The sequence below is a fragment of the Salmo trutta genome, chromosome 18 (genome assembly GCF_901001165.1).
Source record: "Salmo trutta chromosome 18, fSalTru1.1, whole genome shotgun sequence".
Lineage (NCBI taxonomy): Eukaryota > Metazoa > Chordata > Actinopteri > Salmoniformes > Salmonidae > Salmo > Salmo trutta.
This window is the reverse complement of record NC_042974.1, coordinates 6,782,703-6,809,566: the sequence shown is the minus strand read 5'-3', so window position 1 is coordinate 6,809,566 and position 26,864 is coordinate 6,782,703. Positions and strand designations below refer to the sequence as shown.

The window sequence follows — 26,864 nt, the reverse complement described above, 5'->3', positions numbered from 1 at the left end:
CTAAAACTGTTTGAATGGTGTCTGTGAGTATAACATAACTCATTTGGCAGGCCAAAACCTGAGAAGATTCCAAACAGGAAGCGCTCTCTCTGACCATTTCATGGCCTTATTGATCATCTCTAACAAAAACAGGGGATCTCTGGCATGACGTGACACTTCCTACGGCTCCCATAGGCTCTCTGAACCCGGGAAAAAGCTGAATGACGTAATTCCAGGCCCTGGCTGAAAAGCATTAGCGCATTTGCTAAGTGGTCTATCAGCGGACAATGGGACTCAGGCTCGTGCACGAGACGACCCCATGTTTTTATTCTTTCGTCTTTGAACGGATACAACGACTCCCGGTCGGAATATTATCGCATTTTTACGAGAAAAATAGCATAAAAATTGATTTTAAACAACGGTTGACATGCTTCGAAGTACGGTAATGCCTTTGGATTAGTGATCTGAACGCGCGAACAAAACGGAGGTATTTGGACATAAATATGGAGTTTATCGAACAAAACAAACATTTCTTGTGGATGTGGGAGTCCTGGGAGTGCATTCCGACAAAGATCAGCAAAGGTAAGTGAAGATTTATAATACTAATTCTGAGTTTAGTTGACTCCAGAACTTGGCGGGTAACTGTATAGCGTGCTTTGATGGGTGAGCTCTGTACTCAGAATATTAAAATGTGCTTTCGCCGTAAAGCTTTTTTAAAATCTGACATAGTGGTTGCATTAAGGAGAAGTGTATCTATAATTCTTTCAATAACTGTTGTAAATTTGATCAACGTTTATGATGAGTATTTTTGTAAATTGGTGGGAATACATTTTCTGAACATCACGCGCCAATGTAAAATGGGGTTTATGGATATAAATATGAACTTTATCGAACCAAACATACATGTATTTTGTAACATTGAGTGCTGGGAGTGTCATCTGATGAAGATCAAAGGTTAGTGATTAATTTTAGCTGCATTTCTGGTTTTTGTGACGCCTCTCCTTGCTTGGAAAATGGCTGTGTGGTTTTTCTTGTCTAGGTGCTGTCCTAACAATCTTATGCTATGCTTTCGCCGTAAAGCCTTTTTGAAATCGGACAATGTGGTTGGATTAATGAGAATATTATCTTCAAAATGGTGTATAATACTTGTATGTCTGAGAAATTTGAATTCTGAGATTTTTGTTGTTTTGAATTTGGCGCTCTGCTATTTCACTGGCTGTTGGCGAGATGGGATGCTACCGTCCCATATATCCTAGAGAGGTTAAAGCTAGTGAGGTAGATATGAGTCTCCAGCTTCAGAGATTTTTGCAGTTCGTTCCAGTCATTGGCAGCAGAGAACTGGAAGGAAAGACGACCAAAGGAGGAATTGGCTTTGGGGGTGACCAGGGAGATATACCTGCTGGAGCGTGTGCTATGGGTGGGTGCTGCTAAGGCGGGGCTTTACCTAGCAGAGACTTGTAGATAACCTGTAGCCAGTGGGTTTGGTGACGAGTATGAAGCAAGGGCCAACCAACGAGAGCGTACAGGTCACAATGGTGGGTAGTGTATGAGGCTTTGGTGACAAAACTGATGGCACTGTGATAGACTGCATCCAATTTGTTGAGTAGAGTGTTTGAGGCTATTTTAAAGATGACATCACCGAAGTCGAGGATCAGTAGGATAGTGCGATTTACGAGGGTAAGTTTGGCAGCATGAGTGAAGGATGCTTTGTTGCGATATAGGAAGCCGATTCTAGATTTCATATTGGATTAGAGATGCTTAATGTGAGTCTGGAAGGAGAGTTTACAGTCTAACCAGACACATAGAATATGTGGACAACTACAAATACCTAAGTCAGAGCCGTCCAGAGTAGTGATGCTGGACGGGCGAGCAGGTGGGGGCAGCGATCGGTTGAAGAGCATGCATTTAGTTTTACTTGTGTTTAAGAGCAGTTAGAGGCCACGGAAGGAGAGTTGTATGGCATTGAAGCTCATCTGGAGGTTAGTTAACGCAGTGTCCAAAGAGGGGCCAGAAGTATACAGAATGGTGTCGTCTGCGTAGAGGTGGATCAGAGAATCACCAGCAGCAAGAGCAACATCATTGATGTATACAGAGAAGAGAGTCGGCCTGAGAATTGAACCCTTTGGCACCCCCATAGAGACTGCCAGAGGTCCGGACAACAGGCCCGCCGATTTGACACACTCAACTCTATCAGAGAAGTAGTTGGTAAACCAGGCGAGGCAATCATTTGAGAAACCAAGGCTGTCGAGTCTGCCAATAAGAATGTGGTGATTGACAGAGTCGAAAGCCTTGGCCAGGTCGATGAATACGGCTGCACAGTAATGTCTCTTATCGATGGCGGTTATGATGTCGTTAAGGACCTTGAGCATGGCTGAGGTGCACCCATGACCAGCTCGGAAACCAGATTGCATAGCGGAGAAGGTACGGTGGGATTCGAAATGATCGGTAATCTGTTTGTTAACTTGGCTTTCGAAGACCTTAGAAAAGACAGGGTAGAATAGATATAGGTCTGTAGCAGTTTGGGTCTAGAGTGTCACCCCCTTTGAAGAGGGGGATAACCGCAGCAGCTTTCCAATCTTTGGGAATCTCAGACGATACGAAAGAGAGATTAAACAGGCTAGTAAATAGGGGTTGCAAAAGTTTCGGCAGATAATTTTAGAATGAGAGGGTCCAGATTGTCTAGCCCGGCTGATTTGTAGGGGTCCAGATTGTGCAGCTCTTTCAGAACATCAGCTATCTGGATTTGGGTGAAGGAGAAATGGTGGGGGCTTTGGCGGGTTGCTGTGTAGGGTGCTGGGCAGTTGACCGGGGTAGGGGTAGCCATGTGGAAAACAAGGCCAGCCGTAGAGAAATGCTTATAAGTGTTTCCTAGCCTCAGAGCAGTGGGCAACTGAGAGGAGGTGCTCTTGTTCTCCATGGACTTTACAGTGTCCCAGAACTTTTTTGAGTAAGTACTACAGGATGCAAATTTCTGTTTGAAAAAGCCAGGCTTAGCTTTTCTAACTGCCTGTGTATATTTGTTCCTAACTTCCATGAAAAGTTGCATATCACGGGGGCTATTTGATGCTAATGCAGAACGCCACAGGATGTTTTTGTGCTGGTCAAAGGCAGACAGGTCTGGAGTGAACCAAGGACTATATCTATTCCTAGTTCAATTTTTTTTTGAATGGGGCATGCTTATTTAAGATGGTGAGGAAGGCACTTTTAAAGAATAGCCAGGCATCATCTACTGACGGGATGAGGTCAATGTCATTCCAGGATACCCCGGCCAGGTCGATTAGAAAGGCCTGCTCGCAGAAGTGCTTTAGGGAGCGTTTGACAGTGATGAGGGGTGGTCGTTTGGTCGCAGACCCATTACGGATACAGGCAATGAGGCAGTGATCGCTGAGATCTTGATTGAAAACAGCAGAGGTGTATTTGGAGGGCGAGTTAGTTAGGATGACATCTATGAGGGTGCCCGTGTTTACGGATTTGGGGTTGTACCTGGTAGGTTCATTGATCATTTGTGTGAGATTGAGGGGATCAAGCTTAGTTTGTAGGATGGCCGGGGTGTTAAGCATGTCCCAGTTTAGGTCACCTAGTAGCACGAGCTCAGAAGATAGATGGGGGGCAATCAATTCACATATGGTATTGAGGGCACAGCTGGGGGCAGAGGGTGGTCTATAGCAAGCGGCAACAGTGAGAGACTTGTTTCTGGAAAGGTGAATTTTTAGAAGTAGAAGCTCGAATTGTTTGGGTACAGACTTGGATAGTAATACAGAACTTTGCAGGCTAACACCGCCCTCTTTGGCAGTTCTATCTTGGAGGAAAATGTTATAGTTAGCGATGGAGATTTCAGGGTTTTTGGTGGTTTTCCTAAGCCAGGATTCAGACACAGCTAAGACATCCGGGTTGGCAGAGTGTGCTAAAGCAGTGAGTAAAACAAACTTAGGGAGTAGGCTTCCAATATTAACATGCATGAAACCAAGGCTTTTACAGTTACAGAAGTCAACAAATGAGAGCACCTGGGGAGTGGGAGTGGAGCTAGGCACTGCAGGACCTGGATTAACCTCCACATCACCAGAGGAACAGAGGAGAAGTAGGATAAGGGTACGGCTAAAGGCAATACAAACTGGCCGTCTAGCACGTTCGGAACAGAGAGCAAAAGGAGCAGGTTTCTGGGCACGATAGCATAGATTCAAGGCATAGTGTACAGACAAAGTTTAAACCAGGTGATGTCATCGCATATGTAGGAGGTGGAACAACATGGTTGGTTAAGGCATATTGAGCAGGGCTAGAGGCTCTACAGTGAAATAAGACAGTAATCACTAACCAGGACAGTAATGGACGAGGCATATTGATATTAGAGAGAGGCATGCATAGCCAAGTGAACATATGGGTCCAGTGAGTGGTTGGGCTGACTGGGGACACTGCGATTCAGACAGTTAATAGGCCGTTGCTAACAAGCTAGCAGTTAGCAGACCGGGGCTAGCAGTTAGCAGACCGGGGCAAGCAAGCTAGCATTTAGCCTTTGGGGGACGTCGCGATGGGGGAAAAGTCTGTTTTTGCCTCTTCGTGCGGTGGCGTCGATACGATGGTGGTCGACCAGTCGTGGAATTAGTAGGGTTCCAAGTAGCTAACAGGTCGCGGTTAGCAGAATGGGCCTTCAGCGGACGTCGCGCCTGAGGGGCCTGTTGGAATCCTCAGGCAGATTATATCGGTATTCCAGTCGTAGAGGATCGGCGGGGTTCCGTGCCCCGTACCGGCAATAGAATGGGTCCGGATATTGTAGCCCAGGAGTGGGCTTCGGTGGAAGCACAGGAGCCCTGGCCGGGCTAGCTTCAGGCTAATTGGTGCTTGCTCCGGGATGGAAACGCTAGCCAGGAGTAGTCACCCGGGATTGCGGTTAGCTAGTTGCAAAGATCAAGATGAAAATGTTCAGAGTTTGCGGTGGGAATCCAGGGATATGGGAAAAAAATATCTTTGTTCTGGTTTGAGTCACGTTGTTCGAACTGGCGAGAGCTTTCCGAGCTAAAGGTTAGCTGATGACCGCTAGCAATGGTTTGCTGACTGATAGCTGGTAGGTAGTTAGCTGGCTAGCTTCAGTTGAGGGATTCCAGATCCGAAGTAAATTGAAATACTTTATAAAAAAATAAATAAACTGATCCACGCCACATTGGGCGAGACGGGTTGCAGGAGAGTATTTTGAAGTTGAGATTTAGGAAAATATTTTTAAAGATATGCGAAGAAAAAGATATATACAAGGGACACGACAGGACAAAGACGTCTGACTGCTACGCCATCTTGGATTTAAATGTTTGTTCAGTTCAAATGCTCTGTGAGGTCCAGACAAAGGATCCGCTTTGGGAAAGTCACATTCCTGGTTGTATTGCTGGTTGTGCTGGTAAGTTGACTTCTCTCTGATATCCAGTAGTTCTTCCCAGCTGTATGTAATAACACTTAAGGTTTTCTGGGCTAGCAATGTAAGAAATAATACATTAAAACATTACTCAGTTCCTAAGGACTTGAAGCGAAGCTGCCATCTCTATCGGCACCATCTTGTCTACTGACGTTGAAGAGGTTGTTGTTCTGGCACCACACTGCCAGGTCACAGACCTCTCTGTATGCTGACTCGTCGTTGCTGGTGATCAGGCCTACCACCTCCGTGACATCAGCAAACTTGATAATGGTGTTGGAGTCGTCTGTGGCCACGCAGTCATGGGTGAATCGGAATGAGTTTATCCCCCACAAGGGTTTTATTACAGACCGAAATACTCCTCCGTTTCATCAGCTGTCCGAGTGGGTGGTCTCAGACGATCCCGCAGGTGAAGAAGCCGGATGTTGATGTCCTGGGCTGGCGTGGTTACACGTGGTCTGTGGTTGTGAGGCCGGTTGGCCGTACTCTAAAACAATGAGACGGCTTATGGTAGAGAAACAGCTCTGGTGGATTTTCCTGCACTCAGCATGCCAATTGCACGCTCCCTCAACTTGAGACATATGTGGCAAAACTGCACGTTTTAGTGGCCTTTTATTGTCCCCAGCACAAGGTGCACCTGTGTAATGATCATGCTGTCTTTTGAGAAAACACCCTTTGAATGTTTTTGTACAGCTACTGGAGAGCTCTTCGTTATCTACACCCATTCAGCATCGTTCACACCCTCTTAAGCTTTAGCCCAGTCCATCTCTTTAAGGCTCATTCAGAGCGCACTCTGGACGCTCTGGGCGAAGAGCAGTGTTGATTCGAGCGTTCTGTCCTAACAGCAGTCAAGCACCCAAGCTAACTGGCTAGCTACTTCCAGATACAAATGAGAACAGCTCATTCTGACTATTTTACTCGCCCTAGTAGAGCTGGTTGGGCTGTTATTTTTTCCAGAGAGTTGGCTACTGCCACTGTACTGCTGGCAACAATTTATTACGCTTTAAATGCCAACATTTGCTGACACCGGCCATATTCAACAGGTATTGAGCATTTGTAAATTTGTCAGTTATTATGCGCTCTGACACACACAGACAAGAGTGCTCTGAAATCGGAGTAGATAGCCAGCGTGAATTAGCCAGCTACGTCTATTGACCGTTGTCTCAGTGACATCCATGAACATTCTATTGAAATGGTTATTTGCATAGTGGAGTGTTTTGTTCAGACATGTAGCTAGCTAAACAATTAACTATAATCCCAACTCATGCCGTTACTACCCTGCATGAATCTGCAGGTAGCGAACCAACCAGGTTCAATGTTAGCTAGCAAAGCAAATGGCTCTGAGATATGAATAACATTACTACACAAATCATACACGTAACATAACGTTAGCTAGCGAGCCAGCCAGCTAACTTTAGCTAGCCAACAGTACACATTAACTTGAAATGAAAACGACTTCCTGACAAAATTAGAAACGTGTAATATCTGAAAATGTAGCTAGCTAGACCATGTATGATAGATGGACGTTTCTCCACCTGTCAAGGATGCCATGGTTGCCCTTAATTTGAAGATGTAATCCGGAGACAGGTGTTTTCACCATCTCCTTAGGGATCATACTCTAATTCCACTGATTTCAAAACTTGGTCCTCCAGAAAGTAGAGAGCAGCACTTATGCAGTTCTACTACATGATATCTTTCCAAGAAAAGCTGCGTTAAAAAGGATTACCTACTACACACGACCAGCTCAAACAGACAGAAGCGTGCTACATGGCAGACCAATCCAAACTCATCTCTCTTGGCTCTCGAGTGGCGCAGCGGTCTAAGGCACTGCATCTGTGCTAGAGGCGTCACTACAGTCCCTGGTTCGATCCTGGGCTGTATCACATCTGGCTGTGATTGGAGTCCCATAGGGCGATGCACAATTGGCCCAGTGTCGCCCGGGTTAAGGTTTGGCTGGGGTACACCGTCATTGTATATAAGAATTTGTCCTTAACTGACTTGCCTAGTTAAATAAAGGTTAAATAAAATGTCCAGCCCACTCATTATCTCAGCCAACCATGGCTAGCGGGAAGGTTGCTGACTTTTTCTGTGGCTATACCAACTCGGCTTATAATTTAACAATTATATTCATATTTACAGATGTCATACAAGTTTGTTGTTAAGGTACATGAAAGTTCACATGTTCCAGAAGGCATTTCTGCCCCAAAAAAACACCTTTTGATAATAAAAAAAATAAAACGTTAATGTTCAAATGGCTCTCCTGTGAAGTAGACGCGCGAAATGCGCCTAGTTTCCAAAAACGAGTCACATTTTCATTATTTCCAGCACAATATCAGTGTCTACATTTGTAAAAACTACATTTCTGTTTTGTAGAAAAAAATATTAAGTTAGTTCTATCTGATAACGTGATCAAAAGTGATTCAGAGACTTGCAGTGAAAATACCCTCCCAATTTTAGAAAATCAGTTTCTTACTTTTAATCCTACCCTGTGCCACAGGAAAAAAGTGTAATTTATATTTTTAACCACGGATTATAGTAACGATCCGTTTTTGCATATGTAGGCACTGGTATGGTGCCGGAGATGAATACAGTATGAGGTTAAAAAGTGGTGAGATTTTCCTTTTAAGGTTACAACAAATATGTTTTGTGCAAAATAGTGTTGCAAAGCTTCAAGAAGGACATTCAAGGAGTTGGTCTGATGTGGTCATCAGCCCCCCCCCCATTGCTTGGGAAAACAATACAGGACAAGAGGAAAGCCCCCCCCCCCCCCCCCCCCCACTTGTGACATGTCATACCTGGACCACCTGTTGAGAGGTGCCTTTTGCTAAGTAAATCGGTGTTAAATGAGGTGGAAAGGAGACTGGAGTAGGACTAATGAAAAATAGCACTATGTCCACAGAGGTCCGATTACTAAGTTCTGAGTTCTGATATGTAATTCTATGACTGTCCTTGTCCTGTTAAAGTTTTAAATGACTAATTCCAGGAATGTGCATCTATGGTAAAAGCCCAGGTGAATCTACTCTCCCAGCCCTCCTATTATTTAACCCATATGCAAACACTGGGTGCATCTGGACTCCTGTCTGGCACAGCCACGTACACACACACTGCTCTGGCACGTTGGAAGCCCAACGTCTTGCAGCAGGTGTCTTGTTTGTAAGTAATTGGTTGCTCCCTGGGGACAGAGTGAAGTGTGTGTATAGAAGAGTCGGTGGGTACAGGGGTGGCCACTTTCTATGGTCTCTGCGTTGAGCCAGCCAGATGGGCAGTAGGGGCCTGTGCTCTCCATGTGGCTCTTTGTGTGTGCTCCCCTCTCCATGTGTCTTTCTCCCTCACTGAAAGGCTTTGGCCAGTATTTCTCCTATTAGTGAAAGCGATCCACCAATGCCCCTCCACCCAATCAAGTGACACACACACACGTGTGGGGGAATGTCTTTGAATCAGTTGATGGATGGAGAGACTGCTGATGTTTAGGGGACCCATTTCTCCCCGATCTCTATTGGCTTTAGTTCTCGGGGTCAATTTCCCCCGCCCGCCCTCCCCTCTCTAACCGTATTAAAATCCCCTCTGAAAAGCTTTAGAGGGACAAAGCTGCGCCAGCCAGGGTGATCTGGGAAGGCATGCCCCCTCCCCGCATCCAGCCAGGGTAATCTGGGACGGCATGCCCCCTCCCCGCATCCAGCCAGGGTAATCTGGGACGGCATGCCCCCTCCCCGCATCCAGCCAGGGTAATCTGGGACGGCATGCCCCCTCTCCGCATCCAGCCAGGGTAATCTACGAAGGCGTGCCCCCTCCCCGCATCCAGCCAGGGTAATCTGCGAAGGCGTGCCCCCTCCCCGCATCCAGCCAGGGTAATCTGGGACGGCGTGCCCCCTCCCGGCATCCAGCCAGGGTAATCTGGGACGGCGTGCCCCCTCCCGGCATCCAGCCAGGGTAATCTGCGAAGGCGTGCCCCCTCCCCGCATCCAGCCAGGGTAATCTGCGAAGGCGTGCCCCCTCCCCGCATCCAGCCAGGGTAATCTGGGACGGCGTGCCCCCTCCCTGAATCCAGCCAGGGTAATCTGCGAAGGCGTGCCCCCTCCCGGCATCCAGCCAGGGTAATCTGGGACGGCATGCCCCCTCCCCGAATCCAGCCAGGGTAATCTGCGAAGGCGTGCCCCCTCCCCGAATCCAGCCAGGGTAATCTGGGACGGCATGCCCCCTCCCCGAATCCAGCCAGGGTAATCTGCGAAGGCGTGCCCCCTCCCCGCATCCAGCCAGGGTAATCTGGGACGGCGTGCCCCCTCCCGGCATCCAGCCAGGGTAATCTGGGACGGCGTGCCCCCTCCCTGAATCCAGCCAGGGTAATCTGCGAAGGCGTGCCCCCTCCCCGCATCCAGCCAGGGTAATCTGGGACGGCGTGCCCCCTCCCTGAATCCAGCCAGGGTAATCTGCGAAGGCGTGCCCCCTCCCCGCATCCAGCCAGGGTAATCTGGGACGGCGTGCCCCCTCCCCGAATCCAGCCAGGGTAATCTACGAAGGCGTGCCCCCTCCCCGCATCCAGCCAGGGTAATCTGCGAAGGCGTGCCCCCTCCCCGCATCCAGCCAGGGTAATCTGGGACGGCATGCCCCCTCCCCGAATCCAGCCAGGGTAATCTGCGAAGGCGTGCCCCCTCCCCGCATCCAGCCAGGGTAATCTGCGAAGGCGTGCCCCCTCCCTGCATTCTTCCTTTGTTTTAATTGTTTGTCTTTGTTTCTTTCACTTAAAAGGAAGTGCGGAAGTGCTTGGTTAGTTTTTAATTCTCTGTGCTAATGGGTTCAGTAATATCACTCTTACTCTGCCGGGCTCGACATTAATGCTGGTATTTTTGTCTGGGAAAAGCATAAAATAGGTGCACAAGAGGAATATACATTTAAATTGTCCAAATGGACAAAATAATTCACACACAAATCACACTATCAAACATTTACTCTTGATAAGAGAGGCCAACAATGGAATAATATTCAAATCTACTTTTCATTTGGCCTACATAAATTAAAAAGCCTACAGGTCAAAGTGAAGGTAATATGCAAGTCCAAACCCATGCTGACATAGAGGTGCCAGAAAATGTAGCCAAACTTTAAATGGAGGCTAAAGGTCAGTCATGTTTGACAAATATAATGAACATTAACGTATAACGAACATTAACCATAACGTATGGTTTGTTTAGATCAAATGGTCACAAGACCTGAGAGTGAAGGACGGTGCCTGTTGCTAACTGCACATCACCCACCTTGAATCTGAGCTGGTCAGCATTTTTAAACTATTTAACCATCAACTTAAAGCTGCGATATTTAACTTTTTTGGGCGAACTGACCAAATTCACATAGAAATGTGATTTATAGATCTGTCATTCTTGTTGAAAGCAAGTCTAAGAAATGGTAGATCTGTTCTGTGTGTGCCATTTCTATGCGTCCCGTGCTTACGTTTTACTTTCGGTTTTGTACACCAGCTGAAACTGCAATATTTTTGGTTATTGAAAAGAGCTTTCATAGCGGTTTTGTCACAAACTGAAACTAGGTGAACTATTCTAATTTTAGCAACCAGGAAATGTCGGAGCAATTTCTGCATAATGCATCTGTAATTGATTAAAACCAGGACTTTTTTTTTATGTCATTTTATGAAGCATACCTTACCTTGTTTCAAAGTAGCCTTGCCAATATTACGACCATAGAAATAAATGTTGAGGGAATTATTTTATAAACTGTTCCGTATTTCACTGAAAGAATAAACATTTTGTTTTCGAAATGATTGTTTCCGGATTTGACCATATTAATGACCTGAGGCTCGTATTTCTGTGTTTATTATATTATAATTATGTCTATGATTTGATAGAGCAGTCTGACTGAGCGGTGGTAGGCAGCAGCAGGCTCGTAAGCATTCATTCAAACAGCACTTTACAGCCTTTGCCAGCAGTTCTTCGCAATGCTTGAAGCACAGCGCTGTTTATGACTTCAAGCCTATCAACTCCCGAGATTAGGCTGGCAACACTAAAGTGCCTATAAGAACATCCAATAGTCAAATGTCAATGAAATACAAATGGTATAGAGAGAAATAGTACTATAATAACTACAACCTAAAACTTATTACCTGGGAATATTGAAGACTCATGTTAAAAGGAACCACCAGCTTTCATATGTTCTGAGCAAGGCACTTAAACGTTAGCTTTCTTACATGGCACATATTGCACTTTTACTTTCTTCTCCAACACTTTGTTTTGCATTATTTAAACCAAATTGAACACATTTCATTATTTATTTGAGGCTAAATTGATTTTGATGTATTATATTAAGTTAAAATAAGTGTTAATTCAGTATTGTTGTAATTGTCATTACAAATAAATAAATATATATAAAAAATAAATAATAATAATGCCGATTAATCGGTATCGGCTTTTTTTGGTCCTCCAATAAAATCGGTATCGGCGTTGAAAAATCATAATCGGTCGACCTCTAGTGTGGAGCTGTGCTATGTCCCTCACAACTAAAACTTCTTAGTGTAACTAGGTCATAGGCTATGATGACTAACTAACCTGAGGTCACACGCACAAGTTCTGTCACACCCCATATCTCCTGCTGGGCGTGCGTGTTCCCCCCCAATACCAACCACCCACAGTTAATATCGGCAAAGTTATCCTACAGGACTTCCAAAAGGAATATGAAGAATTAGGACTTTTTCCTTTGCCATTCAACATAAAAAAAAACTCCACTCACAGGCCAATTAGGTGACAGCTTTCACAGACTCTCCACAATCAGACAACCAACCATTCCACTACTGGAGTATCCCCAGTAGAGCTGACCCCATTTAGTCGACTGGTTGATTGTTTGGTCAATATGCTGTTGGTTGACAGAGATCTCTTTAGTCGAGCTGTCGCAAATTGATTTTCATGGAGTACGAGACACCCGTCTGATAAACGCCTGTTTCCGTGGACTAACCCATTTCAGAGGCCGCGGAAATGGCACTGTTTGCAGTAGTGCACTTGATTCAGCTTCCCTGTGCACCTGGTAGTCAAAATGTTCCATCCAGCCATCTCATGTGTCAGAAGTTATAAACGTCGCCTACCCGGCAGGTCCAGAGAGTAAATCAAGTGCACCTATAGGCCTACCACTGGCCAGAGCTTGTGTCAGCAGCTTTCACAGCTTGATAGGTTACTGAAGGAGATTTCTAAACAATGACGAGAGAGCGACTGTCAACAAATAGAGGAAAGGGCTGCTGTTTTCATGGGTGAGTTCATGTTTAAGATTTTATTCAGAACGGTTCAGCAAATTTACAAACCATAAAAACACCCTCTCCAGCCCAGGCTATCCCCTCACGCTACAAAGTGAATCAATAGGCTTGTGTGTTATTATTGGTGGCTTTTGTCTTTAATATCAAGGAATATTGTGTTCTCTGGTCATAGGAGTAACATGAATTGGTGAATGAGGCAGAAATAATGAAGTGCGACTCGAGTTCCGCCATTAGCTGGAAGATTGTGTCCCCGTCATTCTCAGAGGGAGAGAGAGCAGATGAATGCTGAGGCAGCCTCTTCCCTCCCTCCAGACTGACCATCAGATGCAGATCTTATGGAAAAATACACAAATCGATTAGTTGAAAGAACAGACTACTCTAAGTCATCAGATATTGTTGTTGTTGGGGCCAGCCCTAATCCCTAGCATCATTCAGGCTGGGATAATGTTCCAGTTAGTCAATGGGTCTCTTTGGTATGCAAGTTGCATCTGCTGACTGCTTATACCGAACTGTAGAAATGGAAACTGATCTATAGCCCCAATTCCACTCCAGCCATTTTTAATTCAATGTTTTTATTTCACCTTTATTTAACCAGGTAGGCTAGTTGAGAACAAGTCCTTTATTTAACCAGGTAGGCTAGTTGAGAACAAGTCCTTTATTTAACCAGGTAGGCTAGTTGAGAACAAGTTCTTCATTTAACCAGGTAGGCTAGTTGAGAACAAGTTCTCATTTGCAACTGCGACCTGGCCAAGATAAAGCGACACATACAACAACACTGAGTTACACATGGAATAAACAAACATACAATAATACAGTAGGAAAATCTATACACAGCATGTGCAAATGAGGTAGGATAAGAGAGGTAAGGCAATAAATAGGCCATGGTGGCAAAGTAATTACAATATAGAAATTAAACACTGGAATGGTAGGATGTGCAGAGGATGAATGTGCAAGTAGAGATACTGGGGTGCAAAGGAGCAAGATAAATAAATAAATACAGTATGGGGATGAGGTAGATTGGATGGGCTATTTACAGATGAGCTATGTACAGGTGCAGTGATCTGTGAGCTGCTCTGACAGCTGGTGCTGAAACCTTGTGAGTCATACAGGGAGGATTCTGCCCTTGTCACTGCAGCTTGCCCAGAATGACCAGTTAGCTGTGCAAGCTGGCCAGGCCCCAGAACCGCCGGCTGCTGGCCAGGCCCCAGAACCGCCGGCTGCTGGCCAGGCCCCAGAACCGCCGGCTGCTGGCCAGGCCCCAGAACCGCCGGCTGCTGGCCAGGCCCCAGAACTACCTCCACCACCGGCTTCTTCGTATCTGTCGGAGGACACACCCATGTCCTGGTCGCCTCAAACACTTTGAATCAACCTTGCACTTCATTTTAGTGGGGAAAAGAAGGCTGCACATATACACTACTAGAGTAGCTGACTGTTATATTACGGTTTAAATCCTGTATCTTGGTTATGCTACTGTGTGCTTGTGATGTGAAAGGCTGGTTGTTATACAGTGCATTCTGTAAGTACTCAGACCCCTTGACTTTTTCCACATTTTGTTATAGCCTTATTCCAAAATGGATTAGTTTTCCCCCCCCCTCAATCTACACACAATACCGCATAATGACAAAGCAAAAACAGCTTTTTAGAAATTTTGCAAATGTATTAAACATAAAAAAAATGAAATATCACATTAACGTAAGTATTCAGACCCTTTACCGAGTACTTTGTTGAAGCACCTTTGGCAGCGATTACAGCCTCGAGTCTTGGGTACGACACTACAAGCTTGGCACACCTGCATTTGGGGAAAGAAGTAGAGGTCGACCGATTATGATTTTTCAATCCCGATACCGATTATTGGAGGACCAAAAAAAAGCCTATACCGATTTTTTTTTACAAATTTTTTTAAATAATAATAATTGTATGTAATAATGACAATTACAACAATACTGAATGAACAATGAACACTTATTTTAACTTGATATAATACATAAATAAAATCCATTTAGTCTCAAGTAATTTGGTTAAAAAAAAATTTTTTTTAAAAATGGGGGAAAAAAAACAGTGTTGGAGAAGTAAAAGTGCAATATGTGCCATGTAAAAAAGCTAACTTTAAAGTTCCTTGCTCAGAACATATGAAAGCTGGTGGTTCAATATTCCCAGTTCCTCAATATTCCCAGTTAAGAAGTTTTAGGTTGTAGTTGGATGTTCTTATAGGCACTTTAGTATTGCCAGCCTAATCTTGGGAGTTGATAGGCTTTAAGTCATAAACAGCGCTGTGCTTCAAGCACTGCTAAGAGCTGCTGGCAAAACGCACGAAAGTGCTGTTTGAATGAATGCTTACGAGCCTGCTGCTGCCTACCACCGCTCAGTCAGACTGCTCTATCAAATCATAGACTTAATTATAATAAACATAGAAATACGAGCCTTAGGTCATTAATATGGTCAAATCCAGAAACTATCATTTCAAAAACAAAACGTTTATTCTTTCAGAGAAATACGGAACCATTCCGTACTTTATTGAACGGGTGGCAACCCTAAGTCTAAATATTGCTGTTACATTGTAAAACCTTCAATATTATGTCATGATTATGTAAAATTCTGGCAAATTAATTACAGTCTATGTTAGGGGGAAAAAATGGTCTTTACACAGTTTGCAACGAGGCAGGCGCTCCAAACTGCTGCATATACCCTGACTCTGCTTGCACTGAACACAAGAGAAGTGACACAATTTCCCTAGTTAAAATAAATTAATGTTATCAGACAATTTTAACTAAATATGCAGGTTTAAAAAAATATATACTTGTGTATTGATTTTAAGAAGGCATTGATGTTTATGGTTAGGTACACATTGGTGCAACGATTGTGCTTTATTCACGAATGCGCTTGTTAAATCATCACCCGTTTGGTGAAGTAGGCTGTGATTTGATGATAAATTAACGGGCACCGCATTGATTATTTGCAACGCAGGACACGTTAGATAAACTAGTAATATCATCAACCATGTGTAGTTAACTAGTGATTATGTTAAGATTTATTGTTTTTTATAAGATAAGTTTAATGCTAGCAACTTCCCTTGGCTCCTTGCAGCCACAAGGTCATTTTGATGCTGCACTCGCGTAACAGCCTGCCACGCAGTCTCCTCGTGGATTGCAATGTAATCGGCCATGATCAGCATCCAAAAACGCAAATTGTTATGAAAACTTGAAATCGGCCCTAATTAAAATCAGCCATGTCGATTAAATTGTTCAACCTCTAGTAGGCATGTTGTGTAAATCAAATGATACAAACCTCCAAAAAAAATATATTTTTAATTCCAGGTTGTAAGGCAACAAAATAGGAGAAATGCCAAGGAATACTTTAGCAAGCCACTGTAGGCCCGTTTAAATTTTGTCTGGCCTGCCGTTCCAAATAAAATAGAATATGTTTTGCTCATATAATTAAAAGAAAGTTGCTAGGTGTAGGCAAGGCCATTAACAAATATGTAATGGATAAAGCTGATTTGAGTAAAACACATAGGGTGTGTCTATATGGAAAAAAATAGCTATTGGTCAAAAGAACAGAGGACTTTTGGTTGACCAAGATTGTATTTAGTCGGGGACAGCCCTACACTCGTGTCCCTGTAGCATGCTCTTTCTGCTCCAAGCTACTTCTAGAAGAAAAATCCACTGTGCCCTTTTGTTGCCTAATGGCCTCAGAGTAGCACCCATCTGACACTAGTGAATTACTGCTGCACTGTTTGTGTGTACGTGCGTGGGTGAGTGTGCGTGCGTGCGTATGCACATGCTCGCATTCCATGTGCGTGCCCATCTGACAGCAGTTGTGTTACTGCTGCAGTGCAGATGGTGTCAAGTGTCTGGGTGCCCCAGTCTGAATGGCTCATCTGATAGCCTTTGGTACTGTCGGGACGTAATAAAGGCTGGTGGAATGTTACATGCTCTGGGCAGGGACACAGCGTGCATGACACTGTTAGGAGGGGCCAAAGTGTCTGTGGTGGGGGGTGTCTTGACTCTACTCATAAAGGCACTGCAGCCTGCAGCAGGAGCCAGACTGCAAGGTGATTTAGTGACCTTTGACCCCCCCCTCTCCCCAATAGCACCAGGACTATTGTACCAGGCAGGAGGACTCCATTGTGCGGGGTGACACGTGTCCTGGAAGGCCCATACAGCTAAATAGCCTGAACACAGCGGGCTGGGGAGACAGAGCAGCACACTTGGGTTATGTCCCAAATGGCACACCATTCCCTAAAAAGTGCACTACTTATGGGCCCTGGTCAAAAGTAGTGCCTTACATAGGGAATAGGGTGCCATTTGGAACACTCCCTTGCTCACAATGCCTATTGCCCTCAAAAAACAAATTTTATGATTGTTCAGCTAGGAGGGGGCCAGAGGGGGGGATTGGCTGGATTATTTTTGCAGGAGCAACAAGCTCTCAGCAAAAATGTGTCATTCTTGTACAACTGACAAGGAGGATTTTTATTTTTAGGGAGGAGCATTTCTGAGTCACTTTTACAAGAAAGCATGTGCCTGTCGTCCACTTTTCACTGTAGTGAGGAAGAATGACAGAAAAGCTCCATCGGATGCAGAAGCTCACTATGGTTCACACAACCACACGTGAACGTGATGATGCCACACTCCACTCTGGAAACATTTTAGGTTGCAAAAAAACACAGTAATGGATCTTATCTGAAACCACTATGTCAGAACATAGACTACAGCTTTGGAAAGACTGATCCATTACCATGTCAGAACATAGACTACAGCTTTGGAATTACTGAAAGGTGCAATTGAGTTTCTTTTTAATTCTATGCAAGTGTTATGCAATTACCATTCTTGTGTTGAATGCATCTGTGTCTCTAGCTCCTCAACAACATTCTCTGTAACACCAGTAAGATGACAGCGGAATATCTGCCACTAAACCAGAAGAAAATAGAACAGGCCAAACCGGACCCCAGCCTGTTCAGAAAACAGTGTGAATGTGTGACTGATGCCCAACCCCTCTCTTACTACTCTCTGTTTATCTTATATGCATAGTCACTTTAACTATACGTTCATGTACATATTACCTCCATTGGCCCGACCAACCAGTGCCCCCGCACATTGGCTAACCGGGCTATCTGCATTGTGTCCCGCCACCCACCAACCCCTCTTTTACGCTACTGCTACTCTGTTCATCATATATGCATAGTCACTTTAACCATATCTACATGTACATACTACCTCAATCAGCCTGACTAACCGGTGTCTGTATGTAGCCTCGCTACTGTTATTTTTCACTGTTGTTTTATTTCTTTACTTACCCACACACCTTTTTTTTCACACTATTGGTTAGAGCCTGTAAGTCAGCATTTCACTGTAAGGTCTACACCTGTTGTATCTGCACCTGACAAATAAACTTTGATTTGATATAGCAACATTGGACTAGGGCGGTATACTGTAATTTACTATATAGACCGGTATTTATGCAGGGACCGGTTTGGGTTTTTAACTTTACCTTCTATAACTTTATTTGAATGTTTGGTTTGTTAAATGTGATACGCCGTGTGTATAGTTGATTCTGCTACTTGAGTCACTCTCTCCCACTCCAGGATCACCACTCAAGGAGAGCATGTTGTTGTTGCTCGACCATGAGACGCTTGCGTTCAGTCTGCATGGTCAATGCAACAATGTTGTTTCCACTTTGATCTTAATATAAATCCACAAGCGTTCTATAATTACAATATTAGTTTGTGTTTCTTACATCTGCAAACAGCTAGTTTGTATTTTCTTAGCAAGTTAAGCTAAATTGTGTTAGCCACCAATGCTAATGCCTAGTTAGCTGGCTAGCTAATAAAAGTAGAGTCAGAGCAAATGTAGCTAGCTAATACAGCCTGATACCAGCGCCCTGGAGGCCTAAATCAACATGTTGTTTGTGCAACAGTATCTTCTCAATCAAAGAGGAATAGGCAAAGCATGAATATGTTGGCTACATGAATAAAGATTTAATGTAGCCAAAGATTATAGGGTTCCCTAGGAAACACTGAACATCACTTTGGTTCCTACCCTGTCACAATAACTCGTCCATGGCATTTTCATTTGTTGTCATGTCCAACACTGTATTCAAAGTGCCCACTATTATATTCTAACTATAGAATTAGAATAAACATTCTATTTCCATGATTCCAAAAGTTCACCCAAGTGTTTTGATCTAAATCGCAATTGCAACATCTGGTTAAAAATAAGGCCTAGTATTTTTGCCCATTTCGTGGCAGTGTGGAAATGATCTCAAATTAGTGCAGGAAATGCAGGAACTGATGGAAATGCAATAAGTTATTTTAGGTTGAAGTTGAATTGAACAGTATAAAACAATCTGAATGGAGAAAGACCCATTGAAATCATTTAGAATATATGTGTTGCCACCCTATGGTCACACACTACTCATAAAGCAAATGTAGGGCTTTCATGAATCAAAAACCTAAAATACTGTCAAATACCATCAGAAATGTGAAAAATACCACAGCCCTACATCGGACAGCACCACACATGCACAGCCATGCCCACACAGCCATGCCCACACAGCCATGATTGCATGAAGAATGCGCTTGAACCCTGATCAAAATAATTTTGCAAAAAAATGGAAATCCATCATTTTTGGTGCTGCTTGCTGCACAGTACTTACGACAACAATGAAACATGACATTGCATCCCAAGAGACCAGCTGGTGGCATTTAAAACTGAAATCTAGAACTGTAATGCCTGGATTGGGATGCCCTGCCAATGTTTCAGATCCATGGGAGAACAGAGGGTCTAACCCCGAGAATCACGTCTGACCCCGAGAATCCTCTGATTGCCACATAGAACACAGAAAAGGCAACCACAGCCGTGGCTGACGATATGAGTTGGGATTTTATTAGGATCCCCATTAGCTGTTGCAAAAGCAGCAGCTACTCTTCCTGGGGTCCACACAACACATGGCATAATACACAACAGTGAAAGACAACAGGGACAGGAGAAAAAAAGTGGTGAGAAGCTTGCCCTCCCTGCTAAAGCCATCCAGTACTAGCTAGGGTGCAGTGTTTCCACTGCAGTCAGAGAGATTTGGCACTGTGCCACGACAAAAATCATTGCCACAACACCAGTTTGAAGATGCTAGAACAGTTCACATTGACTTTCTCTGCAAACGAAGAGTAATGACTAGAACAACCAGACAATCCCACAGTAGAGTAGTTTATCTTGTTACCTAGTCGGCTTGTTGTGTGTTCTGTGTGAGAGAAATATTCCTCTCAAGGGGCATTCCAGTTACGTGTGTCATAGGAGTGCCATAGAGAGGGGAACATACATTCTGACATGCATTCAATGCACAACAATTCTTCCAATTACAATTTGCCTAGTGCATAGGGGAGAGTGGGGCTAAATGTAACACAATTCTAGGGTTACTTGGGGTAAAACGCCACCCTACCTCAACATCTTTTTGGGGGATGTGACTTAAGTTGTGATGAGACAGATTATTATCTTTTTTTTTTAGCAAGAGTAGTGGCAAACAGGAAAAGTGTTGGGGGGAAAATTGTGACATTGAAGTGAAAACTACAGGCAGGGAGCGTGTAACTCAAAGTTATTGTAACAGGTAGGCCTACATTATATTCACTGTGTTTATGCACATTTTCTGGGACATAAAATTCATCAATAGGATGCTAACTAGTAGAAGGATCACATTTGAGATCTTGCTAGTGATTAGCCCAATACGGTAAATGCAGATAGGCAACCCCATGCTTCAGCCTATTTTCAGTTGGGCTACAGGTCATAATGCTTATTGCTAATAGCATACCTGATAATATGGACCATGTATAGGATATATGCATGTTCTAATATGTTAAATCATTTTACCAATGTGTTATTGGGCTCATTTCTGGAGGTGGAAATAATATTTTAAACAGCGTCAGCATAATTCTATTTTCAGTCATTTTGGAGTAGAAAGTCCTTTTAAAAACACACCAGAACTGAGCTTCTCAGTACTTCAACAAAAATTCTACAACCTTTCCAGAGGAAACACTGCTAGGGAGTAATGTAATCAGACAATCATGTAATGATTATGGCCTGAATAACCTTAGCACACTTCCTTCCTGAATCACATGGTGTGGCATGATGCGCACCAGTCTTTTCCAAGCGTGCAAATGCAAATGCAGCAGCTGTTTATTAGAGAGAGACGGAGAGAAAAACAAAAATACTAAGTGGCAGACGTCTTTAACAGTGCTATGATGAGAGCTTTGTAGCCTTGTATCGCTGAAGCAGTGATGGAGCCTGAAGGGCAGTGATGGGCTGTAGGCTGGGAATGCTTGGGTGGGTGGGTCCTGAGTGTTCCATCCACAGAGTTGCATTAACGAGTTCTAGCCAAGGGCTCCCTCCTGCTCTGGGCCATGAGATGGCTATCATCTTCTCTACGCAGCACTATCCTGAAATCCACGGAATGCTTGTGGGAGAATGCCTGAATGCTACTGGGCCAGCCAGAATCCCAAACAGCATTGACAAAAGATTTCCATCCTGTCCTTCCCTGCAATGGTTGGCAGCAGCAATGAATAGTTAGTGAGTAAATTGCATATGCATTTCTAACCATGCTTGCAGATGATGTGGTCTTGCACAGTCAGGGACAGGGTAGCTGCAGATTGTAAGGGGCTAATGGGATGTTCCATTAGCAGTTAAAGGTTAGGTCATGTTTGGCGTAGCACAGAGAATTTGACATACCTTAACTTGGTGATACTTCCTCAATTCCTGACTTGGAAGACAACCAATTTCTTTAAAAAAAAAAGTACTTTAAAAAAATGTAACCTTTATTTATTTAACTAGGCAAGTCAGTTGAGAACAAATTCTTAATTACAATGATGGCCTACCGGGGAACAGTGGGTTAACTGCCTTGTTTAGAGGCAGAACAACAGATTTTTATCTTGTCAGCTCGGGGATTCAGATCCAGCAACCTTTCGGTTATTTGTCCAACACTCTAACCACTAGGCTACCTGCCGCCCCTCATGCCCATAGGGGGCACAAAAGACACGTGCCCCCTCAGATAAAAAATAATAATAATAATAATAATTCAGATGTTAAATGAATTACTAAACTTCATTTTTTAGCCCAGCGGTATTTTGCGGAGGGGGCACACTGACTGGACCAGGGTAAGACTACCCCCTCATGATGACACGCACCGGTCTCGATCAATAAGAAAATACTTTAAAATGGACAAGATGGCGGTGTACACATTGTTGGGGAAGTATGGACAAGTTAAGGTTGATCTAAAATTCTCTGTGATACGCCAAACAGTAGCCATCTAATACCATCCATCTGGAACAGAATAATGGTCTGACTAGGCAATATTTTTAATAGCTAGGGACAGGGGTGACCTTAACTCCAGATGACAGACAGTTGCACAACCATGTGCCTTGTTTGTCTCTGTTCAGCATAGGGGCTGTGTCCCACATGGCAGCCTATATAGTGCACTACTTTTGGTAAGGGCCGGTAGGAAATAGAGTGCCATTTCCTCATTTGGGACACAGCTTTGTTGGAACTTGTAACTTTAAGATTGACAGCATGACATCATCGCTCAAATATTCAAGCCCAATGCAATCCCAGTTCCAGCCCAAGGGCCCTGGTCAGAAGTAGTGCAACACTTAGAGAACAGGGTGCCATTGGGTTCTGGTCAGAGGTAGTGTACTAAGGGGAAATAGGGTGCTGTGTGGGACACAGCCTATGAGTTAGGACACAAATAAAATGAGCAGTACACAAACTGATTCCTGGGAGGGGGGAACTTCAAGCTCCCCAGTCCCCACTCATGCTGCATAACTATGCTTAGGTCCCAAATGACACCCTATCCCCTACATAGTGCACAATTTTTTTACTTTACCAGGTCAAAAGTATTGCACTAAATAGGGAGTCATTTGGGACGCATGCTATAGGCAATGATTTCAACAGCCTGTGGCATCCCGCCAGCTACTTAAACTAATGGGCATGCCATTTTCAGCTTGACAACAAGAGCAATGGAGTTGGAAAGAGTGCAAACAAATGTGGGACTAGGCTAGTCTGACACAGCACCAGTACAGTGACTCGACATCAAGACAAGTCTGTGTGCTTGCAAAGAAGACTTGGATTGAAAACACAGCCAGCCGGGATGATCAAAGTGATGACACAGACCATAATCAAGAACCACACTTGAAAGCATTGAACACGATTTAGCAGTCAACAGCATGTGCTATCTGTTCAATTCAGTACGCCATGCAGTGTAGGCCAGGCACTGTTGCATGCTTGTAGATAATTATTTAAATAATTGTAAATAATTATTTGTTCTTAACTGACTTGTCTAGTTAAATAAAGGTCCAATAAAAAATGACATTTAAAATGCTTCAAGGGAGGGAGGAGGGGAAGGAGGAGGGGAGAGAGACATAACATTGGATTCCAGAGAATCTGTCACCGGGAGCAAACAAGCGTGATGACGTCGTGTGGGGTCAGAAAGGACGTACATAGAAGGAAAAACATTCAGCAGCATGCATTCCACTGGCACGAAAAACAGCTAGAAACAATTGGCAATGAAATATCAGTAGTAGTGTGATGCTGCCGCAATCTAAACTAATACACAATCATTGACAAAATCACATGAAAAAACCTGTTCCGTGAGCATTCATTCCAAAATTGCTTTATAGAATCTAGAAATATATGATTTAGCAGATTCTAGAACCATTATAAATTTAACTCGGAGGGCATTTTCCAATGGATTCCAGAGCATACAGAGTACAGTCCCTGACTAATAACAAATGGCATGTGAAAAGCTTCAAAGATGCTCTAGTAGAAAACACGTGAACATTCTCTCCCCGAACAAAGAGCAGGCATCATTGGATATACTGCAATACTAGTTCCATTCGCTCAAGCTGGGAACCAATATTTTCCCTGATGCTTGCACTGTGTACATGATGAATGATCATAGACAACAGCGTGCAGGAAATTCCTGGCTGGGTAAACAGGTAATAAGGCCCGGGGGTGTGGTATATGGCCAATGTAACACTGCTAAGGGCTGTTCCCGAGCACGACACAACGCCGAGTGCCTGGACACAGCCGTTAGTCGTGGTATATTGGCCAAATATCACAAGCCCCCCCCCCCCCCCCCCCAGGTGCCTTATTGCCATTATAAACAGGTTACCAATGTAATTACAGCAGTAAAACAAATGTTTTGTCATACCCGTGGTATATGGTCTGATATACCACGGCTGGCAGCCAATCAACATCCAGGGCTCAAACCACCCAGTATATAATTTAGCATATATTACACATTTGCAATCAATCTAAGCAATCAGTGGGCTATTATATCTAGTAATCCATGTTCCACATTGTAACTTACAAACATTTGGATTTTTGTAATTTAGCAGACGCCATTAGCCGTACTTTTTCGTACTGGTCCCCGGTGGGAATCGAACCCAAATCGAACCCACAACCCTGGCGTTGCAAGCTTCATGCTCTACCAACAGAGCCACACGTCACAGCTACGTGCATTTCTTTCTGAGAACAGCTTCCATTTCTAGGAAAACTAAATCACACATTTCAAAACATGAGTTGTTTCCCCATCAACTTCCTCCGTCCAAGAAGTCCTAGCAAGACAACATATCAGCCCAGCCACTGAATAGTTACTTGAACCGGTCACCAGCAAAGTTGGCTAACTAGTCGTGACGTACAGCCTAGGTAACTGCCTAGCTAACAGGCTAAAGTTAGCTAGCCAACGTTGGTTAACAAATCAAGAAAATGAGTGCAACATTTCAACTCATGTTTCAAATACAGTTCTATTGAGATGTTGTGCATACATCTAGAAAGTGCTACCACAATCCTGGTGAAAACCGATACCAGACGTTGCAAGGATGAAGTAATTTGCCACTTCGACAAAACTGTGAACAATAAACAACGAAGCGCTAAAGCAACGTTAGCCACATAGCTAGTTTTCTAGGCTAGTCAACTAGCTATCTGCCTTTTGATGTTGCAAATCCAATGTGAAGTGAAAATAGTTACCACTTTCAAAAGGCAAGCATTTCCTCCATCCTCCAGGAATTCCACAAAAAATATAAACACTGTGCAAAGTGATATTTCAGAGAACAGATTTATCTCCTAAAAACTTTGCAACTTGAACGCTGCAAAAATGTTGCAACTGTACGCGGCTCACTTTTTGACAGTAGGTGGTTGCCTATAAATGCGCAAGCGCGCCAATTGACCCGCTTGGGTTGTCACGTTCAGCTCACAATGTGGCAGCTAGCTAAACCCCGGCTGTGTAGTTTCTTTATTTTCACGAAATCGCACTGATTATTCGCCTACCTGCTAGGTTCGCTATTATCCGGAGGCTCCATAGTAGGTCGACAAATCCTCAGTTCTAGTGGTGCATGGGACCATCCATGACCATAACAGTTTAAACGCTGTTTGCACGTTTTCTTTTTGCAAGAGCTGGTCGAAAAGGCGTCTTTCTGCGAAGTTTTTTTTATCCCCCTGCAGAGTTGCAGCTCCCCGGTTTGGGTGCTGTCGCCATCTTTCCAGCAGTCCTTGAGGAGAGCTACAGCCAATGAATGTATATACGGCTACGGCAACCCGTACAGTTCATCCGTTCAGCAGCCAAGTAATATAGCCAAATGGTGTGACAAGTATGATGTGGTTATAATGCATTAAATATAACACTTGCCATAAGCATGTATCGAATTCTGTCCCCTTACAATGTAATTATAAAGGATCATGCATGCTTATAACGAGCATCAACGCATTATTTGTTGGCTTTCTCGACTAAAGTGTTACCAGGGCCAGACTACCTCATTTTCTATCTTGTTATAAAATCTATTTTATATCACACAAAAGACAATCGTTTCAACTGTCAGAATTACATAGTTTTTTGAGATTACTGGAAAATACTTACTTCCTTAGATACAATTGTAGCTTACAAAAAGGGGCTAATAGGAATGTTCCCTGCTCTCAGTGCTCTCTAAATGCTCATAAGATTCACTCTTTATAAGGAATTGTCTTTATTTATTGCAACTATTTTACATTATTTCATTGCATTCATTGCATAGAGATTGTTGGCCTCTCCATCGCCTAAAGCACTAGAGTAATTCTGGTTCTATTTAATAAAATAGATCCATAAGAAGGCACAGTGAAGAAGGCACAGTGATACCGAAGCGTTGGTAAATACCCAATAAATTACTGGGAGTTTATATATGGAGCAACATTTCTTCAACATTTCTTCTTCATACAGTGAACAACAAATGTCCCCTTCAAAAGGATGTGGTCTGTTGAGGGTAGCTAGTCATTTTTGTTGATCACAGAAAGGACTGTATAGTTTATATATGGAGCTCATTCATGTGGACATTTTGTCTGTTTGACAGAAAATTGCATAGTTACATAGACTAACTAGAGTACCCTTACACGGTGTTGTTACGTTCGTCTGAAGAAGGAGACCAAGGCGCAGGGTGGCAGGCGAATATTTTCTCTTTATTTAAATGAACACCGTCAAAACAACAAAATACAAAAACAAACGTAAAGTTCTGCAGGCTTCAAAGCAGCTATACAAAAACAAGATCCCACAAAAACCCAGTGGGAAAAGGCTGCCTAAATATGATCCCCAATCAGAGACAACAAAAGACAGCTGCCTCTGATTGGGAACCATATCAGGCCAACATAGAAATTAAAAAAACATAGATATACATAATCTAGACTGCCCACCCAAATCACACCCTGACCTAACCAAATAGAGAAATAAAAAGGCTCTCTTCGGTCAGGGCGTGACAGGTGTGTGTGTGTGTGTGTGTGTGTGTGTGTGTGTAAATTTGCTTCAAGCCTACCATCTAGTTCAATAACAGGGGTAGGCTACATTTCCTTCAACCACAGGTAAGTGTCTCAATGATAAACACGTTATCATAAACTTAATCTCTATACATTCTAGTAAGTATTTAGGAAATTTGAACATTTATATAAATCAATACACACACAATAATAAACATAAGCAAAGTGGACTTCTGCAGTGACATCAAACCAATCAATAACAGTGTGCACCTCTTGCCAAGGACGCCCTTTGACCAAACGGGGGAAAACAGCTGATTGAACCAGGAAGTATACTATGAGTCTGAAATATTAGTTTGTCACAGAAACAGATGCGCTAAAACCTTAGTTTAAAGAATCTTTGGTTGAACAATTAAGTACTTTTAATGAACTTACAATCAATTCCCAATAATTGTTTGTATGTAGGCCTCCTTAACAAGATTTAATGGCATGCCAG

The 26,864-nt window shown here is 43.6% G+C and overlaps 1 protein-coding gene across 4 annotated transcripts in view; it reads right to left on the bottom strand.

Annotated features, from left to right (window-relative positions):
* Positions 1–25,165, bottom strand: part of LOC115152798 (mitogen-activated protein kinase kinase kinase 4) — a 61,049-nt gene extending 35,884 nt beyond the window's left edge. For 3 of the 4 annotated variants that reach the window (XM_029697603.1, XM_029697605.1, XM_029697604.1), the window contains exon 1: positions 24,923–25,165. In XM_029697603.1, the coding sequence (XP_029553463.1) occupies positions 24,923–24,954 (32 nt within the window). In that variant the 5' untranslated portion in view covers positions 24,955–25,165. Of the gene's footprint in view, positions 1–24,622; positions 24,791–24,922 lie in introns of those variants that run through there. The other variant, XM_029697606.1, reaches the window with a different exon arrangement.
* Positions 25,166–26,864: the final 1,699 nt, after the last annotated feature.